Source organism: Halichoerus grypus, chromosome 6 (genome assembly GCF_964656455.1).
Source record: "Halichoerus grypus chromosome 6, mHalGry1.hap1.1, whole genome shotgun sequence".
Classification (NCBI taxonomy): Eukaryota; Metazoa; Chordata; class Mammalia; order Carnivora; family Phocidae; genus Halichoerus; species Halichoerus grypus.
In genome coordinates this window covers 38,652,893-38,679,202 of record NC_135717.1, presented here as the reverse complement: position 1 = coordinate 38,679,202, position 26,310 = coordinate 38,652,893, and the positions used below count along the sequence as shown (strand labels likewise).

The 26,310-nt window shown below is 57.1% G+C and overlaps 1 protein-coding gene across 8 annotated transcripts; it reads left to right on the top strand.

Annotated features, from left to right (window-relative positions):
* On the top strand, window positions 1-26,310 carry TBC1D24 (TBC1 domain family member 24). Of its 8 annotated transcripts, XR_004914441.2 has the most exons (11): window positions 401-649; window positions 15,408-15,527; window positions 16,651-17,727; window positions 18,341-18,358; window positions 18,787-18,945; window positions 20,017-20,080; window positions 21,012-21,107; window positions 21,303-21,525; window positions 21,882-22,052; window positions 22,779-24,226; window positions 26,109-26,310. XR_004914441.2 is itself a non-coding variant. In XM_036083192.2 (10 exons), exons 3-9 carry the CDS (start codon window positions 16,763-16,765, stop codon window positions 22,034-22,036), a joined length of 1,680 nt encoding a protein of 559 aa, XP_035939085.1. In that variant the 5' UTR covers window positions 1-91; window positions 15,408-15,527; window positions 16,651-16,762; the 3' UTR covers window positions 22,037-22,052; window positions 22,779-26,310. The 8 variants fall into 8 exon arrangements, 7 of the variants coding, with proteins under 7 accessions (XP_035939085.1, XP_035939089.1, XP_035939090.1 ...); XM_036083192.2 differs by lacking the exon at window positions 401-649 and adding an exon at window positions 1-91 and having other exon boundaries at window positions 22,779-26,310; XM_036083194.2 differs by lacking the exon at window positions 22,779-24,226 and having other exon boundaries at window positions 400-649.

Below are 26,310 nucleotides of genomic sequence, written 5' to 3'. Positions count from 1 at the left end.
CGGGGCCGCATGCGCGCGTGCGCAGAAAGGCCCGCGCTCAGTCGCACCGCCAGCTGAGGAAAAGCGGCGCGGCGCGGCGCGGCGGGCGGAGGTGGGTGCGCGGTCGGCGCGGCGGGGGGAGGGGGGACATGACGGCCCGGCGCGGGGCCGGGTCGCCGGCTGTCACTGCAGCGGGGGCGTGCTGAGGGAGGGGACGTGGGGCAGGGCTGCGGGGCCTCCATCCGAGGCGGGGCGTGGGGGCCGGCCGTGGCGCGGGTCGGGGGTCCGGAGCCGGTGCGCCCGGGGCCCGCGGCCGTCCGCCCGGCCCTGCCCACCCTCCCTGGGCCGCGCCCCGCGGACCGAGAGCCGGGCGGGGGGCGCCCGGGGCCGGGGCCCACCTCCGCGCCGCCGGACGCCCACCCCGGGGGCAGGGCCGGCGCCCCCGACCCTCCGAGGTCTGCGGCGGGCCCAGGGCGAAGCGTCGGAAAGAGCTGTTCCTGTGTCACTCTTTTCTCGGGGCACTTTCCGGCTCTGCGGGGTAGGAAATCCTCTTCTGGACTCGAAATTGCAACAGATTCTCTGATAACGTCTGTCCTTGAAGACCTGCAACTGCTTTCCTCTCGGCTCTCTGCTTGCCCCAGGATGACACGCCCACCCACCTGCCGCCTAGGTATCTGCCCAGCCTCGGAGCCCTTGGCGTGGCTGCTGTGCCAGGCGGCAGCTGTCCTCCAGGCCTTGCCGGCAGAAGGAAGCATTTCCGCAGGGCCCCGGGCACTGTGCTTTCCGAGCCTTGAGTAAGCACAGCTGGAGGTCAGGGATAGGCTGCACCCGGTCACGGTTTTCTTTGGGCAGGGGTGCTGGTGGCCTGGCTACAGGTTTTCATTGATGACCTCACTCCGTACAGGAACAGACGCTTTGGGGCTCCTGGATTGCCACTGACATTAAAGGCCAAAGGTTGTCTAAGAGCCACCTGGGCTATGGGGAGGCACAAGTAGACTGTTAAGATAGCGGTGTGCGCGGGAGGCACAGGCCTGGTGACCAGTGTGGCTGTGGTTGTGATGCTGGTGTTTCGATGTTTCACCAGTTTTTTATTCCTAGTCAGGAGTCCGTCTGCTTTTCTGGGGCCAATAGGGGCACTTGAATGTGGTTTTCATTATTTTGATGTATGTTTGTTCAGGTGTCAGCAGGGCAATTGCAAAGAAACAAGAAAACAACCCCCCCAAAACAAACAAACAAAAACCCTATTACTCCACAGATGTAGCTGTTCCCTCCGCTTGAGGGTGAGGGCTCATAGCAGACACCTGTAACTGTTTGCTTAATAGTCTTGGAGACAAGCTTGCAGGTTCTATTCATTTGAAGGGATACAGGCTCTGAGAAGCAAACCCAGATAAGAAAAGATCAAGAAATCTCAGAAAGGTTTCGCAGTTAGCCCTAGCCAGTGGTGCAAGCCCCACATGCACTTCTTTTGTTCTGAAGATTGGTCCTCAAGTAATCTTCTCAGCCCTCAGATAAAGCCTTTACGTGAAGCGCTTATTGGGTAGCAAGTGCTCTGTTTAGAAGCTTGTCTCTCCCTGCGAGCAGGGCGAGAGCCACGTCACATTCATCTTTGCTCCCCTATTGTCTGGCATGGAGTGGGCAGGTGGTTCTCTCTGAATGGCTGTTGAAATGAACCAAGGTGCTAAAGCTAGTGCGGTAGTTTTCATCTGGGTTAAGGGTGACCTTCGGCGAACGTAGACGTCATCTGGACAGACTTTTCATAACTAATAAAATTCACCCCCTGAGTCTCCAAGTTCACCTGCAGGTGGGCCTCAGCACACCTGCCAGGACTGTCCAGCAGGCCAAGTGACCTTGGGTACACCGTGTTGCTCCTAATTCCAGTTACGATCTGAGCCAACTCAGAAAACATATTTAAGTGTTTGCTTTTAGATGGTTTCTGGTTTAAAGTACATAAGAACAATGAAGCAGGTTATAAAAAAGCACTTAACGTTTACCCTGTTCAATGTTTTACCTGTTGAAGCATACCTTTCCTGTTATGACAACTCTGTCCATGGAAGAAAGAAGCCCTTTTCAACTCAAAGCAGCAATTTCAGTGGCTGTTACGAGTGTCACTTTCCAAAGGGAGATAATATCAAAGGGGGAAAAAAAAAAACTCAGGCATTTTATTAAGAATCCACTTGAATTCTTTATTCAGTGGTTTTCATTATGCTTTCAACACAAACTTATCGAAATCCTGCTTCCCTTCACACAAGGAGGCCCCGTGCTGTTCTGTGGCCGCAAAGCTGTGGGAGCCTCTGCGCTGGAGGTTACAGTGCAGGGAGGAGGTGGGCCGCTGCGTGCCTGCAGACATGGACAGAGTTTGCTGGGGAGAGAGGGCAGTAGCCTCCGGCTGGCTTTCAGTAGGGATTCCTAAGAAGGACTTGAGCTAAATTTTGAAGGAATAGATGTGGCGAGATCGTGTGAGGGAAAGAGACTTCCAGGCAAAGGGACGGTGCGTGTTATGTTTGCAGGGAGAAGGGCACGGCTACCTTGCACCCTGCTGTTGCAGGAAGGGCCTTGGGAAACTCCGGTGGTCAGGGAAGGCGAGGCTGGTGGCAGATTGGGAAGAGGGTTTGAATTCCAGGTTCAGGTTTGAACTTTACCCTGAGAGCAGTGGGAAGCCCCCAAGGGACCTCGGGTTTGTGAGTGACTGACCAGATTGCCTTCTCCGTGGGTGAGGGGGCAGCAGTAGCCGTGTTGTGTGGTGAAGGCCTGCGCTGAGTTGGAAGCCATTAAGGGGCCACAGAAGCCTCCCTGGCCAGACGTAGGCCCAGCACAGAAGAAGGGTGCTGGGGGACAGGTGGCTGCAGGGAGGGGAAGGGCCAGGGAGAACGGAGGCATAGGGAACGCTCCAAGAGCGGGTGACAGCAGTTGGCAGCGCCATGCCACGCACACGGGGTGCCGGAAGGAAGCTGGCTTGGGGGCAGGTGACGACTTTCAGTGTGGAGATGCTAAGCTGGAGGTCAGTAAGGCTTCCCAATGGTGGGTGGATGTACATTAGTCTCGAGCCAAGGAGAACGTCCTGGGCTCGAGAACATGTGTGGGACTCCTTCCGGTCGTGCTGAAGCCACAGGGACTGGGGTGGGCCTCCCCAGGGGAGCGTATGGAGTAAGCAAGAGAAGCCTGGAGGCACTGATGTTTTATGTCCATACAACAGAGGATGGGTGAGGTAAAGGAAGTCTGATTCATAAGCCCTTGCCTTTGGGGCCTGGGGGCAGGATCATGGGCTTCTTCGTTCTCACAGGGCCCGAGTTTGTTGGTTATAGTAAACAGCGAAATGTAAGATCCTAAAGGTGCAAAATCAGATTATTGATGCCAGGGGCCTTCCTGTCTCATGGCTTTATGTGCCTTTTGGGAAACCCAGATTGTCACTCATCTCAAAGGATCCAGTTTCCCTCTAGACCAAGGGTTGGTCCCCTCAGAGCATTCTTATAGTTAGATCTCTGAAAAAAGTGTTTTCCAGACCCAGAGACCGATTCAAAGTTGTGGAATTCTTGAGGTCCCCTTGCTGTACTTCTAGGACCCCAATCTCTGTGTGGTACATCAGCATTAGCAGCAAGCAGGACTTTGGAAAGGCTCTCGATGCTGAGGAGCAAGTGTGTGGTGCCCTCCCGTCTTCCTCCCACACCTGGGGGCTGAGGGGGAGAGGGTGGGGAAAGGCCCATGTTGCAAAAGGAGCCTCTCTCTGCCCTCAGGTGGCACAGGGCCCCACAGGGCTGGTCTGGCCTTCAGATAAGTGCACAGTGGGCTGTTAGAAGTTATCTTTGCCTCTGAAGGAACATGCTCCTCACTTAGGGCACCCAAGACAAGATCTCATTCTGTCCTGTGGCGGTTATGTCCCCCCCACCTGGCTGTGTGACCTTATCAGTCTCCCTTGGGTATTGCACAAGGACCTGTTGGCAGGGGTCACATGTGAGCAGTCCTGGTTTCTCCCTTCAGCCTACCCAAGCTCCTCTCTCCTTTTACAGGTGATTAAGACATGGCTTGGCCTGTTTCCGATAATCTGAAACTGTGTCTGCCTAATTGTTACACAATTTTAATTGGGTACCGCACACAGTGAGGGGTGTTGCTTACTGATGGGCGATTCTGTTACCAATAAAAGCCTTACTGTGTAGTATTCTAAATGTAGCTCCTTACCTGCTTCCACTGAAAGCTTCCCTCTGCATTCTGTCCCTTCAGCATTTCCTTGTATCATTTTGCAGGGGGTCTCGATCTTCAGTCATTTCTTTTCCAGCAGATAGTGCTAGCCTTCAAATCTTGGTAAAGCTGCTGGCCTTAGAAAGATCCAGGTGTATGCATTAATTCCTCCTGCCTCAAACATCCTTCCCTGCCCTTTGGGGCTGTCCCTCCCCACCGCCCAGCACAGGCCAGGCCTCGGTCTCATGCCCTTTGGCTTCCGGGAGCCTGTGTGGCTGGACTGTAGGACTGTTCTGTCATCTGCGCCGTGGATGATGATCACTGGCCTGCCCTCTTAGAGACTGAAGGGCTCATCACCCTGAGAGGCTGTGCCCTCTGCGGCCCTGTCCTGGGCCCATGTGGTCCCTTCTGCTTCCTGGGCCAGGGCCTCCTCGTCCCTTAGGACCCAGCTGAGGCCCCCGACGCCCTGTGCTTTCCTCTCTCGTGCACCTGTGCCAGGGCCGGCACGGTCTGTCCATTCGTGCCCCGTAGGCAGCAGCTCATTGAGAGCTTGCGTCTCTGTATCCGGGACTTGGTACACAGGCGCCCAGGAAGTATTTCGAATGCCTATTAAAATGATTATACCAGCAAGACTCCCTCTCGCCCCAGCTTTGTTGTCAGGTCTAAAAATACTTGCTAAGAACCAGCTCTGTGCCCAGCCTTCTGAGGCACACCTGTGACAGGCACCTTGCTTGGAATTCAGACAGGTCAGAATTCCAATACTGCTGACAGGCGGGTTCTCTTCTGCTTCTCATTCTGTGCAGCAGGCTGATGGGTCACGTGCCCTGGGGGTGTTTTCCAGACCTGCAATTGGGAGGACCCTTTCTTGCTCGAAAGATACAGATCCTGCATTAGAGCCCCATTCCAACCTTAGCCCCTGCCTGTGGGCAGACCAGGCCAGGCTGGGGCAAAGGTGTTTGAGGCGACAGAGGGACATAGGGAACTGTTTGGAGTGGCCAACAGGGATCTGTTTCAGGTCCTGTGCCCTAGGCTCAGGTGCTGTTGGTAAGACCTGCATTTTAACCTCTGCCTGGAGACAGGCAGACGGGCCAGCCAGCTGTGCTGTGATTAATGCCTCGTTAATGGTTACACCCCTTGTCCCTGGCACGCGCCCTCCATCGTGTGCCACCAGCAAAGGGCCAGTATCCAGTTCCCCAGAACCGGCTGCCTGGTAGTCACTGTGGAGTTGCCAGTTGCCATTAATATTTGAAAAATCCCTGTGTTCTGCTTCAGGGATGAGGCAGAGCACAGCCTGCCCTCCCGTTACGCAAAAATGCCTGCTGGGAAGGTCACATGCGTAGAACCAGTTGGCAAACGCTCCTGTTGTTATTATTAAGAATTAAATTTGCCTCTTGGGCTAAAGTGATTTGGGATTTTTCTGCGTCTCCATGTTTCTTTCTCTTGTTTCCTCCTTCCCGGGTGCACTGGGTATGGCGGGAGGCCCCTAGACTCAAAAATCATCATGTGGTAGAAGAGCTGGACTCATAAGCAGGTCATCGCAGCAGCGTGCCCACAGTTAAAACCGTTTTTGCACAAGGAGGGGTCGAGTGCAGTGAGGGTGCCCCCAGCCCTGCCTGGGAGGTCAGGAAAGGCAGGTGAAGGAGACTAGTGTCTCCTGCCTCGCCTCCTCCTCCACAGGGGTCATCCAGCGCACCCGCACCAGGGGCCAGACCCTGAAGGGAGGGCGGGGCCAGGGAAGGGTTTCAGGTGCAGCACAGAGCTGTGTTGGTTGGTCGTGTGGAATGTGCCGTGCTGGGGAGATGCTGAGGAAAGCAGCTGGAGGTACAGGGCCTGAGTTCACAAGAGGATCTCAGGCTGAGAAGAACGTGGATCCCTGTGAAAGCCACATTTAAGAGACTCGTGGGGGGATGGGAGCAGGAGTGGCATGGCGGCTGAGGAGTCCGGAGGGCAGGAAGGAGGAGGCCTCCGCAGAGGAGAGCTGAGAGCAGCGGGGTCATGCATGCTTCAGGGACATAAGGGCCCAAGGGTATCCCTGCAAGGTGGGCACACCCCACTTTCTCCAGAAGCTTGACTGGCAAGGAAAGAAGAAGGAGCGACAGAGCCGGAGCAATGCATGGGGTCTTAAGGCAGAGCAGGAACACTAAGGATGCAGGAAAGCGGGGTGCCGGGAAGCTGAGATCCAGGCCCCGGGGGAGATGCAGACTGAGGGGCAGGTGGAGAGGAGGGGCAGAGTGGGAGGGCCACAGGTGGGTGTGGAGCTGTCAGCTGGTGTGCAGAATGCGAGAGGATGCTGGCCGGGGGCTCTGAGGGCCCTGACTAGGGCAGCACGAGTTTTCCCCTCTACAGCTGGTGTGCAGGCGGAGAAGTGCGCTGTCGGGCTGGCTTCCCCTGTGGGTGTGCCTGGTGGCTGAGATAAGAAGACAGGAGGGCTTGGCACGCAGGTCTAGGCTGAGTGGGCGAGGAAGTAAAGCCAAGAGGGGCTGCTGGGTAAGGGGAGATGGAGTCACGACGTGTGGGAGGAGGGGCGAGGACTGTGAAGAGCTCCTGGATGGGCTCATGAGAGAGTGTGTTGTTTGTGACACACCATCTCTGGCAGTTTCAGACCTGACTAGGATGTGGATGAAGGGATAGAGATATAAAGCTTCTAAAGTTGGGGAGCATCAAGCCAAGGCGGCCTCCTCTACCCTCTAATGCTCTGCAGCCTTTGAGCAGGGATGAGAGCGGGCAGGAAACAAGGACCCTGGGTGGGCAGAGTCCAGGGAGAGCCCAGACGGGGGAGACGGAGTCCTGGGAGAGCCGAGGTAGAGGGGGACAGGGTCCAGGGAGAGCCCGGACAGAGGGGGATGGGTTCCTGGGAGAGCTTAGAGGGGGGCAGAGTCTGGGGAGAGCTCAGATAGAGGGGGGCGGGTCTAGGGAGAGCTTAGACAGAGGGGGACGGGTCCAGGGAGAGCTGAGGTAGAGGGGGACAGGGTCCGGGGAGAGCCCGAATGGGGGGGATGGGGTCTTGGAAGAGCTTAGACTGAGGGGGGCGGGGTCTGGGGAGAGCTCAGATAGAGGGGGGCGGGGTCTAGGGAGAGCTTAGAGGGGGATGGGGTCTGGGGAGAGCCGAGGTAGAGGGGGACAGGGTCCAGGGAGAGCCCAGACAGAGGGGTATGGGGTCCTGGGAGAGCTTAGACAGAGGGGAGAAGGGAAGACAGAGGGTCTGGGAAGAGCTCATATAGAGGGGGGCAGGGTCCAGGGAGAGTTCAAATAGAGGGGGGCGGGGTCTAGGGAGAATGCATAAAGGAGGATGGGGTCTGGGAGGAGCTGAGATAGAGGGGGGCAGGGTCCAGGGAGAGCTCAGATAGAGGGGGATGGGGTCTATGGAGAGCCCAGATAAAGGGGGATGCGTTCCAGGGAGAGCCCAGATAGTGGGAGACGGGTCCAGGGAGAGCCCAGATAGAGTGGGGCAGGGTCCAGGGAGAGCTCAGATAGAGGGGGATGGGGTCCAGGGGAGCCCCTGCTATCTGGCCAGAAGGACAAAGGGCATTTTTGGAGAGAGGATGAGGAAGTGGGTGCTGTGTATCACACATTCCAGAGCCAGAAGAGAGGTAGGAGTGGGGGAGGTGGGTGAAAGCAGGACAGCGCAGTAAGGCAATGTGGGGGATCATTGACTGTGGTCACCCCAGTCAGTGACACCATCACCACCAGCCATCTGCAGAATCGGGGAGTCGTCCTACAGCCGAGGGTTCAGGTGGGGAGATGAATATCTGCACCCACCCCCCAGGTTCCATACAATGACCTGCAGCTTTTCCCCATGGCCTCCAGCAGATTCCCAGGAGTGGAATGGGGCATTTTCCTGGCCTCCCCACAGACAGGTGGGAACACTGGGCCTCCTGAGGAAGTCCGATTTGACTCAGACTTGAGAAGAAGGTTCCGGAGTAGTGGGAGAAGGTGGTCATCACCTGCCTTGGAATGTGCCCTGCCCCAGGCCTGCTCTCATGGCCTGGCCTATCCCTGCCCCTTCTGGTCCTGTAAGCCAGATGGTCTCAGGGACCTCTCCCGACCCTGCACCTCCTTACACCTTCCTCCCCTGAAGCTGCACCTGCCATGTCTACCATTCCTGACTTGCTGGTGCCCTTTCAGGCTGCCCTACTCCCACCCCCTGCCGGCCCTGTCTCGTACCCAAATGCCCCGTGAGCTGAGCTCTCCCTTCCCACACGGGTTGTCTTCCCTGCCTGGCCCACTGCCCGGTGGCCTCAGCGCTCCAAGCATCTCCGAGTCAGGCAGCAAACATGTCTTTCTCGTGCACACACCCAAGGGAGGGCTGGAGCGGGGCTGTGTCATCTCTACATGCCCATCTTTGGTGCCAAGTGGGTGTCGAGGGGCTCCTCATTCTGCTGTCCCCTGGCCTTTCTGTAGGCTCTGCTGTGAGACCGATGGCCTAGAGATTGACAAAGCTGTGAATTCCACCGCCTGAGAGGGGGAGCGGTCCTGTGTCCCATGGAAGTCTGCAGACCCAGAGCCAGGCACGCCCCTGCCCTCCTTCCCTGTCCCGCGGTCATGCCACACGCGCACATGCATGCACACACCCACGCACACCCATGCGTGCACATGCGCACAGGGCTGGGGCCGCCGCCGCTCTCCTCTCCATTGTTTGCTGGTCCTGCTCCCTGAACAGATGTAGGGTTGCTCAGGACACAGGGGAAATGCCGAGCCACGGCTGCTGACGCCGGCAGTACAGCCTCCCTGTCCTGTGCTCAGTGACTAAGGCCCAGCAGGCCCGGCTCTGGACCACGTGCGGTCAGTGTTGGGGGTGGGGGGAGGAATGCAACGGGGGGTGGGGTGGGGGGGCGGGGTGGGGGGGCAGCAGAATCCCTCTGCACGCGGCTGCTCTCCCTTTGGTGGCGTCCAGGGCTGGGTGTGCGCCCTCCGTGAGGCTGACTAGGTGGCCGAAGAGTCCAGGAGCCAGCGTTGGCGTCCGGACGGGGCCTTGCCTCCTGCCTGAGCTGCTCGGGCATTTGCCTGAGACCCGTCTGTGCCGTGACAGGCACCGCACACTCCCCCCACCCCCCCCCACCCCACCCCCGCCATCACTCCCTCCGATCTGCCGACCCTGCCCCTGCCTTGGGCCAGATTCTCTGTCCCCTGCTTGGGGGTCTGCCCCCACCCCTGGGTCACCCCATCTGGTGGAATCCACCCCTGGGCAGTCTGTTGGGTCCTCCCTGTCTTCTCCATCCTCCCCGGCTGGCCTTATCCCACCCTCCTCGAGCCTCCTCTCTGGACTCAGCCCTCCTTCCTGGGCCACCAGGGGGGTTTTCTCACCTGCCACCTTCTGCTTAGGCTCTCCTACTGCTGCCACTTGTGTGGGGCTGATGTCCAGTCAGCTGGCACACACAGCCATCGGCCCTGCCTGTCCCAGCTCTGGCCACTCAACATCGCCCGCCTCAGCCTCCCCTCCTTGCCGGGCCCTCCTCTCTGTGCCCTGCCCCTGCGGCCGACTGCCCATCTTTCTGCATTCAGGGTCCCCACCATTGCCCCTTCTGCTGTGCTCCGGTGGAGTCGGCGCCTTGCCTTGCTAGCTGCTCATGGCACAGAGGAGGTATCTCAACAGAAGCCTGTCAAGTGAATAAAAGTTAGGGGCAAGGGGAGGCCTGGCCTGGAAGGGAAGCGCAGAGCCCAGTGTTGGTGGTTAAGATGGCATCACCCAGGCTTCATGTGTGCGCTGGTGCTTGTCACAGGAAAGTGAGGTTTAGGGGTGCCTGGCTGGCTCAGTCGGTTAAGCATCTGCCTTCGGCTCAGGTCATGATCCCAGGGTCCTGGGATCGAGTCCTGCATCGGGCTCCCTGCTCGGCAGGGAGTCTGCTTCTCCCTCTGCCCCTCCCCCCGCTTGTTGCGCTTGCTTGCACTCTCTCTCTCTCAAATAAATATACAATCTTTAAAAAAAAAGTGAGGTTCACAGCCAAGAGTTTGGGGAAATCATGTTCCCCACTTAAGAGGTGAGAAATGCAGAGGTCTTCTGACTCCTCAGACCCCGGGCAGTGTTTGGGGACAGCAGTGGGGCCAGGGGAAGCCAGCCCTGCGCACGCTGAGGAGAGCGCGTGGGTGGGGCTGACTGTCCAGGTGGTCTGTGCTGCCGAAGTGGGGGGGGGGGGTTGCGAAACAGGGGTCACGTGAGCACTGGAGGCTGACAGACTCGGGTGCTTCTCCCTGTGCGGAGGGGCTCGTGGGTCCTTTCTGTACTTGGTTTCCTCATCTATAAAGTGGAGCCAGTCCCCACGCCCTTGACTTGTCCTCAGGATTAGGGGAGGTAGGAATGCAAGGCAAAGTCAATTGGCGGCCAGCTGCTGTGGGCTCTGTGCTCCGCGGTCCCTGCGGATTGGGGTGGGAGGGGTCCGGCTTGACCAGGTGCTGCCGGCTCCTTGTTCCTGGGCATCTCCTGCCCCACAAGGAGGTCTTGTCCGTCCCGCCGCATCTGCTCTTTCCTCTCACCCTGCTCCTGTCAGCAGGGGCACCGTGCACCTGACGGAGCAGAGCCAGCAGGTTTGGGGTTCCGGGGCTCCTGCACCCCGGCCAGTACCTTCTCTTGCTGTTGCCCTGAAGGACAGAGTTGGGGTTGATTTGAACTCCCATGGGGTGCACCCAGCGGAAGTGTCTTCTCATAGGAACTCCCTCCCCAGAAGCAGCTGCCCTGGCCAGGGCCTGTGGGGAGGGCCCCCCCCCATGCATCAGAGCTCACCACAGCCTGGTGTAAACTTGCCTTTGGCGTACCCGGGACAGTGTACGTGGCCAGAGGGCACAAAGGTCATCATGACGGGAAGGGGACCCGGACCGAGCTGTCGCCAGCATAGCAGCATAACATTTGGGGGAAATAGGAGTCACTCATTTCCACTTAAAGTTCTGTTTTTCGTTTTAGGGTTTATTTAGAGAGAGTGCATGTGGGAGGGGCAGAGGGGGAGAGAAACTCCAGCAGACTCCTCACTGAGCTTAGAGCCCGAAGCAGGGCTTGATCTCAAGACCCTGAGATCGTGACCTGAGCTGAAACCAAGAGTCCAACTGACTACACCACCCAGGGGCCCCTGGAGTTCTATTTTATTTTTGATCAAGAATAACTTGCTTCCTGTCTGTAGGTAGCCTGAACCCTCAAAACAGACATGGCGTTTGTGAGGGTCACTGGAAGGGGCTTACAGGGGTAGGGGAAGCAGGTCTGTCAAAGAGGCCCTTTGCAGGGACTGTCCCTGAAGAGTGAGCTGGGGACTTGGGTGGGCCCGTGGGAGAACCTCCCCCACCAGAAGGGGCCATACTTGGGCCCCTCTGCAGGACCGATCAATTGATGTCCAACTGGGTCCCTGTCCCTCCCCAGATGTCCCTGAGCCTGTACCAGGCCAAGGGATCCTGTACCAGGCCAGGGGATCCCGTACCAGGCCAGGGGATCCTGTGGAGCAGTAACAAGAGGCCCTAGGGACATCTGAGCTGCCGTGTGGGCCAGGCTAGGCTGAGTGTTTTCTATAAACAGTCCTCGTTAATCCTCATAACAATTGGCTTTTAAGTATGTTTGTGGGATCACATCCCTTCCCTGCTTCCAACTGTACCAAGAAGAAAATCCAGACTCCTCCCCGTGCGCAATCCAGCCCCTGGATGTCTCTGCTGCTCTTTGCCTTGCTTGCTGTGCTCTGGCCATTCTGAATGTCCTTCTCTTCCTGGAGCTCACCAGCCTGTTCCTGCCTCAGGGCCTTTGCACTTGTTCTTCTCATTGTCCACAGTGACCTTTCCTCAGCTCTCTTGGCTGCTGCTTCTCGTCACTTGAACTCAAATTGAGAGAGGTCTGCCCTCATTACCCTAGTAGTTGGCACCCACTGGACAGGATATTGAATGGAATTTTTTCCATTTTCCCAGAATTGCAGGCTAGGCCCAGAGCGGAGGACAGAGCACACCAAGTACTTCGCTGCATTCCAAATGCAGTCGCAGGCGGCTGGTGGAGCCTCCTCCCACAGGGCTGGTGGAGAGGGGTCCCCTGAAAACCAGCCCGGCCCCCGCCCCGTTGCTCTGCAGCGACCCTGAGACTGGTGGGCAGTGACCTTTAGGGGATTGCAGCGTTTGTGATCAAAAGTCATTCCCTCCATCCGCATTGGAGGCCCAAGGAAGGTGGTTTTCCAGGGCACCTGGCGGCAGGGCCTGGCTGGTGGGGTGTCTGGATTGGCCAGAGCACAACAGGCTGGGGAAAGTGCAGTGGAGCCTTGGCAGGGAGCACGGATGAGGGGAAGTGAGAGAGATAGTGGGGTGTGCTTGTCTGCAGGGTGTCACGCACACCCCAGCCAGTGAGCCCGGGGCGTGAGCTCACCCTGCCGGTGTTGCGTGAGGACCCACACCAGTGAGGTGGGTTGTATTTATCAGCTCCGTATCATATGCGGGTACCTGCCCTTTGGGGAAGAGGCATGGCTCGTGTGAGGTTCAGGCAAACAGAGCTGGACTTGGAAGCCCGGCCTGCCGGACTTAACACTGGATCACCTCCTGCATTAGCTCCTGCCTCCCTTCTCCACTCCTGACCCCTGACTGTGGATGTGGAAGCATGGCCTGCTTCCCCCTTCCTGGCCCCTTGGGCAGCCGCCGGTGGGGGGGGGGGGGGGCATGGGCAGCAGCTGAGGCCTGTTTCCTGCATCCCGACAGTGTCCTATGGTAGCCATGAGCTGCAGGAGGAGGATCTGAGGGGACAGGCACGTCAGCTCCAAAACTTACCTCCAGGGCATGAGTGTTCAACTGAGAGTAGTTTATATGTTCTTACATGTTTGGTGTGTTTCCTGCCCCCGACTTCTTCCCAAGAGCCACCTTACACCATCTAACGTGGTTGTGAATGAGTGTGTGTGTGTCAGTTTAAGGAAAAGGCTTTGAGGGATATGCCCTAAAATGTGAGTCGTGTTTACCTTTAGGAGGAAGAGGAGGTAGGATTGGGGTGGGCGACTGAAACAGGACTTCACATTTTTGTTCTACAATTTTGTATTATTGGCCCTTTTTGTGATGATACATTCCTGTTTAAAAACGACAACAACCGAGAAAACCACCCTGGATCTGGTTTTATAGATGCCTAAAGCGGTCGCTGCAAGCCTCGCTGGCCCCGGAAATGCCATGCTGTCTCTTGGAGTGGGGCTTGAGGAGGACGCCTGTGGGGGCTCGGGGAGCTCTCCAGGGTCTCCTAAGCATGCCCCAGCCTCGGACTCCCTTTGAATCCGGCATGTCCCTGAGCTCCTTGCTGCAGCAAACGAAACTGTTTGCTCCTCCCTGAAGGTCCTTCTGAAGGAACTTTACAAGGTGCGATAATCGTCTTTGGAGTTGCCAGTTTAATATTCCACCAGAATGGGAGGCCAGTTGAGTGAGGACTGGTGCTGTCCTGCCCAGCTCTTGTTCTGCTTATAAACATGTTTACTGCCCTGAGAAGGAGCTGCTGCTTTTCTCACACACAGGATGGGCCTGGGGTCCCCTTCAGAGGTTAGCGGGCCCAGAGCCTAGAATGAAGGATCTAAACCCTATAGGTGGGGCTCCTGGCTGGCTCAGTCCGAAAAGCGTGTGACTCTTTATTGTGGGATTGTGAGTTCGAGTCCCAAGTTGGGGGTAGAGAGGACTTAAAGAAATAAAAACTAAAAAAAGAAAAAAAAAAACCAAAACAAAACCCACAAACCTATAGGTAATTTGCACATGGGGCCTGTGGAGTGCAGCCTGGGTGTGGCTCTTCAGGGCCTGGGCAGGGGGGCTCCTTTCCCACCCAGTACAGAGCAAACTTACCAGCTCCGTGAAGGCTTCTTTTCTTCTGAAGAGGAAGGAAAGGCTCCAGCTCAGTCGCAGGCCGGGTTCCGCTGTGGGTGAGGCACTTCTTGGTGGGACGTGTGAAATAGGTGTTGTTACAAAACTTTATTTTAGTTCATCTTCTCTATGGGGAAGCTCCTATAAGAGCAGCGTCGACTGATACGTATCCAGGAGAGCTGGAAGCTGGACTCCGACAGACCCGGGCACACCCGCATTCACAACTGCGTTGCTCACGGGAGCCAGGATCCAGCAGCGACCCAAGCCCACCTGCAGATGAGGGGGTAAACACAACGTGTTCTGTCCACATGGTGGAATAGTCTTTAGCCATGAAAAGGAACGACGTTCTGATTGGGGGAGGGCAGGATGGACAGGTGGAGGACAGCGGTATTCTAGGGCAGTGAAAATACCCTGTATGGGCCTGTCATGAGGATACATGTCATCATACATTTGTGCAAACTCCTAGAAGATACCCTTGGTACCCTGCAGATTTCAGGTGATGATGACGAGTTCATGCAGGCTCCTCACTGGGGAGCAGTGCCGATGGCGGGGCAGTCCATGCCTGTGTGGGGCGGGCAGGGGGTGAGAAATCTCTGTGCCTTCCTCTGCATTTCCTTCCTCTCCATTTTTCTGTGAACTTGAAACTGCTCTAAAAAACAGTCTTAGGGGCGCCCAGCTGGCTCAGTCAGTAGAGCGTGAAACTCTTGACTTGGGGTCAGGAGTTCCAGGCCAACGTTGGGTGTAGACGTGACTTAAAAAAAAAAAAAATCCTAAAAAAATAAATAAAATAATTAAAGAATAAAAAATAGTCTTAAAAAAGAAAAAATTCTGGGGGCGCCTGGGTGGCTCAGTTGGTTAAGCGTCTGCCTTCGGCTCAGGTCATGATCTCAGGGTCCTGGGATTGAGCCCCACATCGGGCTCCCCGCTCGGCAGGAAGCCTGCTTCTCCCTCTCCCACTCCCCCTGCTTGTGTTCCCTCTCTTGCTGTGTCTCTCTCTGTCAAATAAAATCTTTAAAAAAATTTTTTTTTAAATTAAAAAAAATTCTGATACACGCTATAAATCTAGATGAACCTTGAGGACATGATGCTCAGTGAGGTAAGGCAGACACAAAATGACGAATGTGTATGATTCCACCTCTGTGAGGCTCTATGAGTTGTCCCGTTCATAGAGACAGTAGAAGGATGAGCACCAGGGGCTGGGGAGGGGACGTCTGTGTTTAATGGGGGCAGAGTTTCAACTGAGGAAGAGGAACGCGATCTGGGGACGGACGGTGGTGAGGGCTGCACAACCGTGTGAATGCGCTTAATGCGTGCACTCAAAAATGGCTAAAATGGTAAATCTTCTGTATATTTTGCCACAGGGAAAATTCCGTATCAAGGGGCTTTCTCCAGCCTCCTCCTCACACGTACAGGTTTTATACTGTAATTCTTTAATTTCCACTCAGCGTTCTTAAGGCGTGACTTCCTTTTTATATTTTCAGGTGAACGTTCTAGGTGCAGGAGAAACTGGAACGATCTGGTCATTTACCGAAATCTGCCGAAGCAAAACCCTGAGCCCTCGCGTCCACCTATACCATCCCGGGCAGAAAGTCTGGTCTGAGGTACGTGGCAGACATGGCCGAGGACAGTAGCCTTTGGCAAGGACAGATGTTAAGTCTCCTGAACGGTAGACTTGTGACCCGTTAGCCAGAGAGTTGGAGATTGCGCAATGTACCCATTTTGTAACATCTGCCTGGATCTCTGCGGTTGCCCACAGTGGAGGGATGGGACCAAATCCCCCAGTACCTCTGGCTCATTCAGACCCAGAAATGTCTTAATGTCGAAGCTACGACAGCTTCGATGGATTTCAGAGCCTTCATGTCTGCTCCCCAGCAGCGATTCCTCTCTACCTAAAACTTAGCTGGCATTTCTGGAGAGTTCAGGGCTGGCCTCTGGATTCTGACCCAGGGCTGGTGGGGCAGAGCAGGTACACAGTGGAACACAGGCCATAAGGGCCCGAAGCCTGACGGGGCGGAAACTGAGCATCTCTTGAGTTGCGGGGGTGCTATGGTCCAGCAGCCGCAGGGTGGTGTGTGGGGCGGTGGGGCGGTGCTGGCAGGCCGCCCCCACCCCGTGAAGAGCTGTTTTCAGCGGGACCGGCTGGCCTAGCCCTTCGGGGAACTCAGCCCTAGCCTCTCCTTACTCAGTCTGTGTGACCTACTCAGGTCTAACTGCGTAAGCCCCATGGAAAGTTCTACTGCAGAGTTCATAGTGAATTCTCAAAATATCCACTTATCTTAGATTTTTTTTTAAGATTTTATTTATTCGTGAGAGAGGTCACAAGCTGAGGGAGGGGCAGAGGGAAAGGAACAAGCTGACTCCCTGCTGAGCCACCTGGGTGCCCCAATATCCACTTATCTTAAATGGAAGCCCTTCAAATACTCTATATAAAGATTGAAACAAAAACATGCTCTTTAAAATGTGAATCTTCGGGGCACCCGGGTGGCTCAGTTGGTTAAGTGTCTGCCTTCAGCTCAGGTCATGATCCCAGAGTTCAGGGATCGAGCCCCGTGTTGGGCTCCTTGCTCGGTGGGGAGTTTGCTTCTTTCTCTGCCCCTCCCCCAAGCTCATGGTCGCACCTGCACGCTTGCTCGCTCTCTCTCTCTCAAATAATAAATCTTGAAAAAACAAAATAAAAAAACATGAACCTTCATATGCATTTAAGCCTGACTTTTAATCCAACAGGGTATGGGATGGCAAACAGGTTAGCAGAAAGGCCTCTGAGACGGAGCTGGGGATTTGGCTGCTCCGTGCCCTGCCTGGCAGCCTAGGACTCTCCTCCTGGGCCCCCTACACCATGGACCCCCCGGGGTACAACTGCTTTGTGGACAGAGACAAGATGGACGCTGCCGTGCAGGACCTGGGCCCCAAGGAGCTGAGCTGCACCGAGCTGCAGGAGCTGAAGCAGCTGGCTCGCCAGGGCTACTGGGCCCGCAGCTACGCCCTGCGGGGCAAGGTGTACCAGCGCCTGATCCGGGACATCCCCTGCCGCACCGTCACGCCGGATGCCAGCGTGTACAGCGACATCGTGGGCAAGATCGTGGGCAAGCACAGCACCAGCAGTCTGCCCTTGCCCGAGTTCGTGGACAACACGCAGGTGCCCAGCTACTGCCTGAACCCACGCGGCGAGGGTGCCGTGCGCAAGATCCTGCTGTGCATCGCCAACCAGTTCCCGGACGTGTCCTTCTGCCCCGCGCTGCCGGCCGTGGTGGCCCTGCTACTCCACTACAGTGCAGACGAGGCCCAGTGCTTCGAGAGCGCCTGCCGCGTCCTGGCCTGCAACGACCCCAGCAGGAAGCTCGTGGACCAGAGCTTCCTGGCCTTCGAGTCTTCCTGCATGACCTTCGGGGACCTGGTGAACAAGTACTGCCAGGCGGCCCACAAGCTGATGGTGGCCGTGTCCGAGGACGTCCTGCAGGTCTACGCGGACTGGCAGCGCTGGCTGTTCGGGGAGCTGCCCCTCAGCTACTTCGCCCGCGTCTTCGACGTCTTCCTGGTGGAGGGGTACAAGGTGTTGTACCGCGTGGCGCTGGCCATCCTCAAGTTCTTCCACAAGGTAAGAGCCGGGCAGCCGCTGGAGTCGGACAGTGTGAAGCAGGACATCCGCGCCTTCGTCAGGGACATCGCCAAGACCGTGTCTCCGGAGAAGCTGCTGGAGAAGGCGTTCGCCATCCGCCTCTTCTCCCGGAAGGAGATCCAGCTCCTACAGATGGCCAACGAGAAAGCTCTGAAGCAGAAGGGCATCACCGTCAAGCAGAAGAGGTAAGCGGGCCCCTTGGGGCCTCAGGCGTGGCCCCCTGGCAGCTCTGAGGGGCCCACATGGGCAAGGGCTGGGGCACGTCCTGGGGGGTGGGGCTGGAGCCCATCCTGCCAGCCTCTTGGTTGGCCACTAGGCCGCCCTGCACGGTTAGAAATGCACGGGAGGGAGACGGGGCCTCGTGGCCACGGCCACAACTGCTCAGGCAGCTATGGGTGCAGAAGGTGCAGGGTCCTGCTCTCAGTGACAAGGCCCATGGCTGCAAGGGAAGCCGGACGCTGACCGTGGAGTCAGAGGTCTGCAGGGGGCCGGGCTGACCGCCGAGCATCATTTCAGAGCTGCCCCGGCTCTGCCCCTCCTGCTCTGGGATCCCTTGCTTGCTGTCCTCGTGGCTGCTGGGTATGCCCACCGCCCTGAGCACAGCACCTAGGAGCCGGGCTGGGAAGGGCGCGTGGCGTCCCCACACCGTCTCGGCCTGACCAGGCCATCGGTATGGAGGCCTTTCTCCTGGGCCACAGGCAGGTGCGTCCTGGCCATCAGTACTTGCCACTAACCTGTCCTTGTCTGTTTTATTTTTCTTTCTCTTCTCTGTGTCCGTTGCTTCCTCCTGTTTTTCAGTGTTTCACTCTCTAAAAGGTAGGTCTGTTAACCACGTGTCCATGCCTGGCCTCTCTCCATCTCTGGCCGGGCTGTCCCAGGGCCTGGCTGCTTGCTCCGGCTCTCAGGGCTGGCTTTGGCAATGCTGCCTTAAAGCCTGGCTGATGTTCAGGCCCTGTCTGCTCAGCTGCCTTGGATGGGCTGTCTGTCAGTGCTTGGCTGGCTCTCTCTCTGTCCCCATTTATTAGGGAAAAGGTGCTTTTGTCCTGGCCCAGGCCAGGTGCTCTCCCCTCTGTAACCTCTGGGAGTGGGGCTCCAGGGGTCAGCGTCATCCCGTTTCTCCCTCAATGGGTGAGAAGCCCCCTGCAGGCTTAGCTTCCATGAGAGGCTCTGCATCCCTCCGGGGTGGGGGGCACGGTCAGGGCTGGGGTCCCGGCTATGCTCTGAGCCCTCCCTGCTCTCCCCAGGCAGTTTGTACACTTGGCCGTGCACGCAGAGAACTTCCACTCAGAGATTGTCAGCGTGAAGGAGATGAGAGACATCTGGTCTTGGGTCCCCGAGCGCTTCGCCCTCTGCCAGCCCCTTCTGCTCTTCTCGTCCCTGCAGCACGGGTACAGCCTGACCAGGTAACCCCCGGGAGACCAGGACACACTGGGCCTGCCCTCCCGAGGCCCGCCGGTGCAGGGGGACAGAGCGAGCTGTGGGACCACTCCAGAATGTTGTGGTGGTGGCTGGAGATAGGCCCCTGCGTATTCCCAGGGGGCCCCGGAATTGGGAGCCCCTCTTCCTGGACTTCTCTTACTCCCAGGCCACCCACACTTGAGGGCTCAGTGCCCTGAATACACGGCATGGCTCCAGGCTTCTGTGTGGGTGTTGGGACAACATGGGAAGCAGAATCCCCACCCAGGAGTGTAAAGAATCCTAGCACAGGATGACCTGTGGCTGTAGGCCTTGGGTCACTACTCCCCGACCCCCACTTGGCTGGTCCACAGGTGGGTCCAGGGAACTCTGGCAAGGTCCCCCTCAGGGCATACCACCTCTCAAGGCAGCTCCGCCAGGTGCAGCCCCAGGTGGCCTCAGAAGTTTCTGGCTTGGGTCACAGGTGACCCCACAGAGGTGGCATAGCTAGAGATTGATTCGCCTGCTCCCCCCTCCGCCCCCCCCATGCTCTGTGGGAGGCCCGGCAGGAGTGTGGGACAGCCCGGCAGGGCCACCGGGGACGCCGGGCAAGCCCTGGGCACTTGGTGCCACCACAATGCAACGTCAGACCTCCTCAGGTACTTCTCAGTGTTGCCTGTCTCTCAGGCTCAGGCTCCTGGGCACGTTCCGAGCTTTCCTAGAACAGGGACCTGTTCCTCTGGTCTTGCCTCCCTGAAGCACCTGGCACGTGGCTGCTGCGGTTGGTCTGCCGTGTGCCTTCCCCCCCACATCATACCAGGACACACAGTCTGGCGTAGCTGACTGCTCGGCCCCCGGGCTGCCTGGCCTGGGCTCCGTCTTGGCTGAGAAGTATCCAGGCCAAGGTGCTGCCAGGTCCTTGGCCATCGTGCCTGCTCCCCAGGACACAGGGAAACACAGTTCCCAGGCCCGTCTACCCCAGACAGCCCGGGCTTCTCAGGTACAGTGGGCACCGGATGCTGTGGCCAAAGGTCGCACTGAGCAGGATGCCAGGCTGGACGTGTGGTCTTTGCTCCCAGGTTCTATTTCCAGTGTGAAGGACATGAGCCCACCCTCCTGCTCATCAAGACCACGCAAAAGGAGGTGAGAAGGGGTACTTGCCTCTGATGAGCTTCAGGGAGGGTGGGTGCTGCCCTGAAACCTCCACCCAGGCTTCCTGCACTCAGGGGTGCAGAGTGGAAGAGGGGTGAGTCCAGCCTCCCCGAGTGACCACCAAGGACCCAGGGCCTCCTGTCTCCTCTGGGCCTCTCGGCTCCTGCTAAAGCAGCCTGATCCCCCAGGGCCTGGCTTCAGGGAGCACTGCAGAAATAACCTAGTGAGCAAGACGCTGCCTCCCCTGCACCTGCTGTCTTCACCCCCCACCCCCCCGACAGGTGGTTGTCAGGGCCTGTCCGCTGCAGTCACCTGGACGTGCCCTGAAGCATCTAGGAAAGTCAGAACTCACAGGCCTCCATTCTGGGGGCATGTGCTCCTGGTAGAGGCTCCTTGTTCCTTGGCTCCCAAACCTGCACCCATGGGAGTTTTAGGTTACTCACCCCGTTCCCGATCCTGTGTCTGCGTTCTAGCAGGTGACTCACTATCAGACACTGGGGGCAAAACCCGCAGCCACTCAGAGGACTGAATCTGTTGGTGAAATCTAGCACTTGGCTAGCTGACGGGGTTGGGGAACATTCTAGAGCAGGTCCTCTCTGGGAAGCTTCTGTGTGAGGGGCATCCCTGGGGTTGACGGCCGAAGTTTGAGTGCAGACGTGGGCTATTCCCCATGCTTGAGGGCCAAGGAGGGAAACAAAAGTATCCTCAAGCCGATGCCGGCCGAGGCGGCCGCCCACCCACCGTCACTGCCCACCCCATGTCCTCCAGACTCTGACCTCCCCACCCCGCCGGCCACCTCTGGCTCTCGCCCTCGGGTTGGGGCGGGGGTGTGGCTGTGCCAACAGTGCCCCCCAGCAGCGAGTGAGGGATGCTCCTGCAGGCAGGCGGGGTGCAGCCTTAAACCCCGGGCCTTTCTGCCCAGGTGTGTGGGGCTTACCTGTCAACAGACTGGAGTGAGAGAAACAAGTTTGGAGGCAAAGTGGGCTTCTTTGGGACCGGAGAGTGCTTCGTGTTTCGGGTGAGTGAGTCTGCCAGCTGCCCACCCCACAGGGTGCCCCCGTGTTGGCTTCTCATTGGTGATGGTCAGACCACACTGCATGAGCGCAGGCGGGCCTTGGCCGTGTGCAGCATCTCCCCAGCCTGGGCGCAGGGCACGGGCAGGAGGGCCCGTGGGGGACCATGTGCTGGGACTCATACTGCCCTTTGCCCTCAGCTGCAGCCTGAGGTCCAGCGCTACGAGTGGGTGGTCATCAAACACCCAGAGCTGACCAAGCCCATGTCCTTGGAGGTCCCTGCCGCCCTGTCCCCGCCCTGCCGCCCTGTGTCCTCCGACCCTGCTGACCGCCTCTCACCCTTCTTGGCTGCACGTCACTTCAACCTGCCCTCCAAGACGGAGTCCATGTTCATGGCTGGGGGCAACGACTGTCTCATCATAGGTGGGTACCTCCCTGCACCCCAGGCTGGACTCCCGCCTGCCCTTGGTCACTTAGCCTGGGAGACGGGTGCGGGGTCGTGGGGCACAAAGCTCCTGCGTAGCAGGTGCCTCCCCTGAGGGACGGGCAGAGGACGAGAACCGGGATTGTGGGCTGGAGCAGGGGTGGGAGTGGGGACAGCAGGGTGTGCCGTGGGGGACCCTGGCCCGCCCTGTGGTCTTGGAGAAGTCTCTGGCAGGGCCAGGGCAGGGACAGCTAGGAGGCTTGCCCCAGCCAAGTGGAGAGGCTCAGGAGCAGGGGAGAGTGTTCCAGGGGCGGTGCTGGACAGAGGGGCAGCCACTGACCAGAGCATCCCACAGGTGGAGGGGGCGGCCAGGCGCTCTACATCGATGGGGACCTGAATCGGGGCCGCACTGGCCACTGCGACACTTTCAACAACCAGCCCCTCTGCTCTGAGAACTTCCTCATCGCGGCTGTGGAGGCCTGGGGCTTCCAAGACCCTGACACTCAGTGACAGGCCTGCACAGACGGTGACTGAGCCGTCACCGTGGGGTGGGGGTTGGGGCAGGGGCCAGGCCCCCCTTCAGGGGGAGGCAGTAAGTGAGGACCCCCCGTGCTGTGGGCAGCGTCGAGGTGCAGCAGGGGCTCTGGATCTGGGCGGGCCAGGGGATGCCGGGACCTCAGTTGGCTGGGCCTGTCCCTGCTCACACCTGCTCACACCTGCTGCTGCCTCAAGCTTGGGCTCAGGCCCCAGTTGTCCTCTGTGGAGGCATCTGGTGCCAGGGCCTAGAGGGGCCACGTCTTGCAGGCCTGAGTCTCAGTCCCTTGGTGCAGGGGTGGGGACAGGAAAGGCAGAAGGAACCTTCCACTAAGTGTGGGGCCATGGCGCCCCCTGCTGGTGCCTCAACGCTGCTCCCGAGCAGAGTCCCGTGGCCACCATGGGTCCTGCGGGTAGGCGGCCACCTGGCCAGAGGCTGGCGCTGGCGGCTCCCCAGAAGAGACAGGCATCCTGGGGACTGCTCCTTGGCCATGTCCCCCTCCCGCTCCCCCTCCCACAGCAGGAGCACCTGCGGGGGGCTTCTAACCCCATGCCCTCCTCCCCGTGCTGGCCTCCTGTGGCTGCCTCTCGGACAGTAACCACAGGGAGAAAGAGGGGAGGGCGGGATGTGTGCTGAGCTCTGGGCCCCTCCTGAGAGAGGGCTGAGCACCAGTATGATGGAGGGCTGGAGGGGACATCACGGCTTCTTGTGTTTCAGAGCCTGAGGCTTCTGCTGGGCCCCACTGTAGGTCCATGCCCTAAGAGTCTGCCAGGTTGGCCCAGGATGGCCCAGGGAGGGGCCCTCTGCGGCTGACCCCAAACCAGCCAGCTCCATATCCAGGAGAAGCCCGGACCCGCGGGGACTTCTTCAGCCCTCCTCCTCTCTGTCCTGGGCCACCTCCGCTCCCCGACAGTCTCTGCAGTGGCCCCAGGCTCCTGTCCAGACTGCTCAGTGTGGCATGCTCATCTTCGTCCGTCCCCACACGCCCCAGGTTGCTAGGTTTGCCCCCCGCCCAGATCCCTGCCATGCGCTCCTTCACATACCCCTCTGCATCCCTCATACAGCCCTGTAGTTGGCCACGTAACATGGTTTTCTTGTGCCACCTCTGCCCCTTTCCCTGCCCGGTCTGGCCCCACACAAGCCCTGCAGACTGTAGGTGCCACATGAAGACTTGTCGGGGAGTGGCCTCCTACCTCGTGACCTCCCTCAGCTGGTCCTGAGGGCCTGGGCACCCGGGGGAGGAGGGGAAGCCGACAGACACCCAAGCAGCCACGCAGGGCTGTGGCAGCCTGGGCCACAGGTGCCAGGGGTCCTGCCCCCAGCCTGGTCCCCACGTGGCTGCAGCCAGCACCTCGGTGTCCCCGTGTGCCATGCCTCTGCTGTCTCCAACTCGCTTGCTACTCCTGTGAGGCATTGGCCGTCCCCTGCCCACCTACTCCAGTCTCCTCTGAGCCAGGCCACCATGGTGCAGGAGGAAGGACCAGAAGCCCCGTGTGGCATTGGGCAAGCCACGGATCTCTGTTTCTCCAACTGTAAAATGGGGCCAGTCATCGTGCTCTGCTGTCCCCATGGGACTGTTGAGAGGCTCCGAGGGGGACAGTGTGAGTCCCTAGTGAGAGGAGAGGTGCTGGGAGGCAGTGTCACTGCTCACCTCCCCCCCACTGCCACCCTTGCCCCCCCTCCTCTGAGCCCCCACAGCCCTCTGTTGTAGCGCCCACTTTGGTGTTCATTAAACACAGTCTCGTTACATGAACTCCGAGGGTCCAAGTCTGGTCTCCAACCAGAGGGGCCTCCAGGGGCTCCCCTGGGCGCGACACCGAACGGGGCGGGTGCGCCACCAAATGGGGTGGGCGCCGGAAGCTGCACCCTCATGATGCCGGTCAGTCCATCAGTGGAGTGTTGCCTGCCTTGGAAAACGGTATTCCAGCGCTGTTTACGCGGCTCCCTCTTGAGGGAGGCTGGGGGATTCTTTGGTGAGTGAGTCCGGAGGAGTCTCTGTGGCTGCTCCCAGGGCCCTGTCTGGCCTTCCCAGAGGTCCAGCCTAGGAGGGCAGGTGCTGCTTAGTCACCACGTCTGTCTCTAGCGTGAGGTCTCTGTGTGCGCACGCTCAGCCCTCTGTTCCCTCGGCCGGCCGTCTGCTTCCCAGCTGTCCTGCTGAACAAAACGTATGTGTGATTATTCCCTTCGTTTTTAATTCCTATTTATTGTCCTTGTTACGTATCAGGTGCTCCCAAATAGAACGTGTTTTGTTAATACTCTATATTGTTTCTTATTACCTAAAATTTGCTTATGATGTTAAAAATAGCTAACGTTTTATGGAATTGCATGACAAATTATCATTCATTTTTCTAGAAACGTTTAAAAGTTTATTTTGAGGGGCACCTGGCTGGCTCAGTCGGAAGAGCCTGGGACTCTTGGTCTTGTAGTCGTGAGTTCAAGCCCCATGTTGGGCGTAGAGTTTACTTAAAAAAAAAAAAAAAGTTTATTTTAAAAATAGAATATAATTTAAACTAGTTCATTAAATAATTTGTTAAAGTGGACTTTATGTCTTTAGGGCTTCAGAACATCAGTTTTTCAAAAACAATTTATAATACAAGAGTAAGTCATTGGTATTATGATTTTTTCAGAGTTTTAATTACTGAATTAAAACTCGTATTTCAACTTTTCCTGCTTTTATAAGCTGCGTGCTTAACTTTTTGAGTTTTTCATGGCACCATGTTTTAGAAAATTCTGAAGATTTCAGGCTTTCAAATTTTTCTTGTTTCCTGAAGCCATAAGGACTTTATAGTCTCCTTAAGTATTTTATATTTAATAGATTCAGTGTTTGTAACTTTTAATTTGGAAATAATTTTAGATTTACAAGAGAGATGCAAAGATGATGCAGAGTTTCCGTAGACACTACCCAGCTTCTGCTATGTGGACACGGGACATGTATCCCAGCAGAAATGAATGTTGATATATAGTGCTGTTAACTACAGATTTAACCAGATGCCTTCGGCTTTCCCACAGTCCTTTCTCTGTTCCAGGAATAGATTTAATTTGTACAGATATTTACATTTTTATTAAATCCAGAATATGCTCAAAATTCACAAGACTAACCCTGGTCAAAAAAAAAAAACAAACAAAAAACCCAAATTGCCACTAATTAGCACAGTGAGGTGTCAGTAGTGGATGCATGTCTGGACTGTGCTGGTCCTCTGTCCCTGAATGTCTCATTTGTGCGTGGAAGTTACCAACTGAAGCAGGAGTAGAGAGGACGCCTCACCAGCACTTCACCCTACCATGTCGAAGTTAGGCAGAGAAGTGTGTGGATCTTTAAAAATAATCTGGTATAAAACAAAATTATGACCCGGAGGTGTTAAGATGGCAGAGGAGTAGGGGGACCCTAAGTTTGTCTTGCCCCCGGAGCACAGCTAGTTATCAAATCATTCTGAACACCCAAGCAATCAGTTGGAGATCTGAGAGAACAAAACTGCAAGTCTGCAAGGAAAGCAACCCCCTTTTGGAAGAAACCAATATGGCACTGTATGTTGACTAAACTTTAAATTAAAAATTAGGGTCTTCATTCTGTCAGTGTCGGGTTGTGGTCAGGAAGTGAGGTACAACGTCACATGACTCATGGCTACAGACGAAATGCCTCACGTGTTTGCAGACATGCTGTCTTGACCCGACCATATGGAATTTGTTAACTCTGTGCTTGGGGCCAAGGAAGCAAAATCAGTGGACACGCTGTAGTGCAGACACACCAACTGTTAGAGACCTTCTGCTTCAGATTGCCGAATCTGCAGGTGTATTCCCTAGCTGGCCAGCTGGTTCCAGCCGTTAGAGGCGCTTTGTCGAGAGGCGCCCCTGAGCAAGGGCGCCTGCAGGTCGGGTCTGCTCCAGGGGCGCCGGCAATGACATGGAGATCCGGGAGTGGGCCCCTGCTCCGTTTCCTACTGAGGTGTGCTACCTGGCATAGGCCACGGTTTGCCAAAAGCTAGCGAGCTAATGATTAAGGAGGAGAAAGGGTTGTGTGAATCACTTTACCTTTCCATTCTCATGTAGGGCGGTTATTGGCTGAGAAATGGATTTTTACTCGACCGACACTTTGGAGCATCTGAATGAATGAAGAATCGTGAGACCAAGTGAAAATAGACTGGGGTGTGGCTTGGCAGACAAATCTAAGCTGGGAAACGTGAAAATAAATGATTTAGTGACCTGGTTGGTCAGTGTTCCTTTGAGTCTTAAATAAAATGAATGCCAGGCG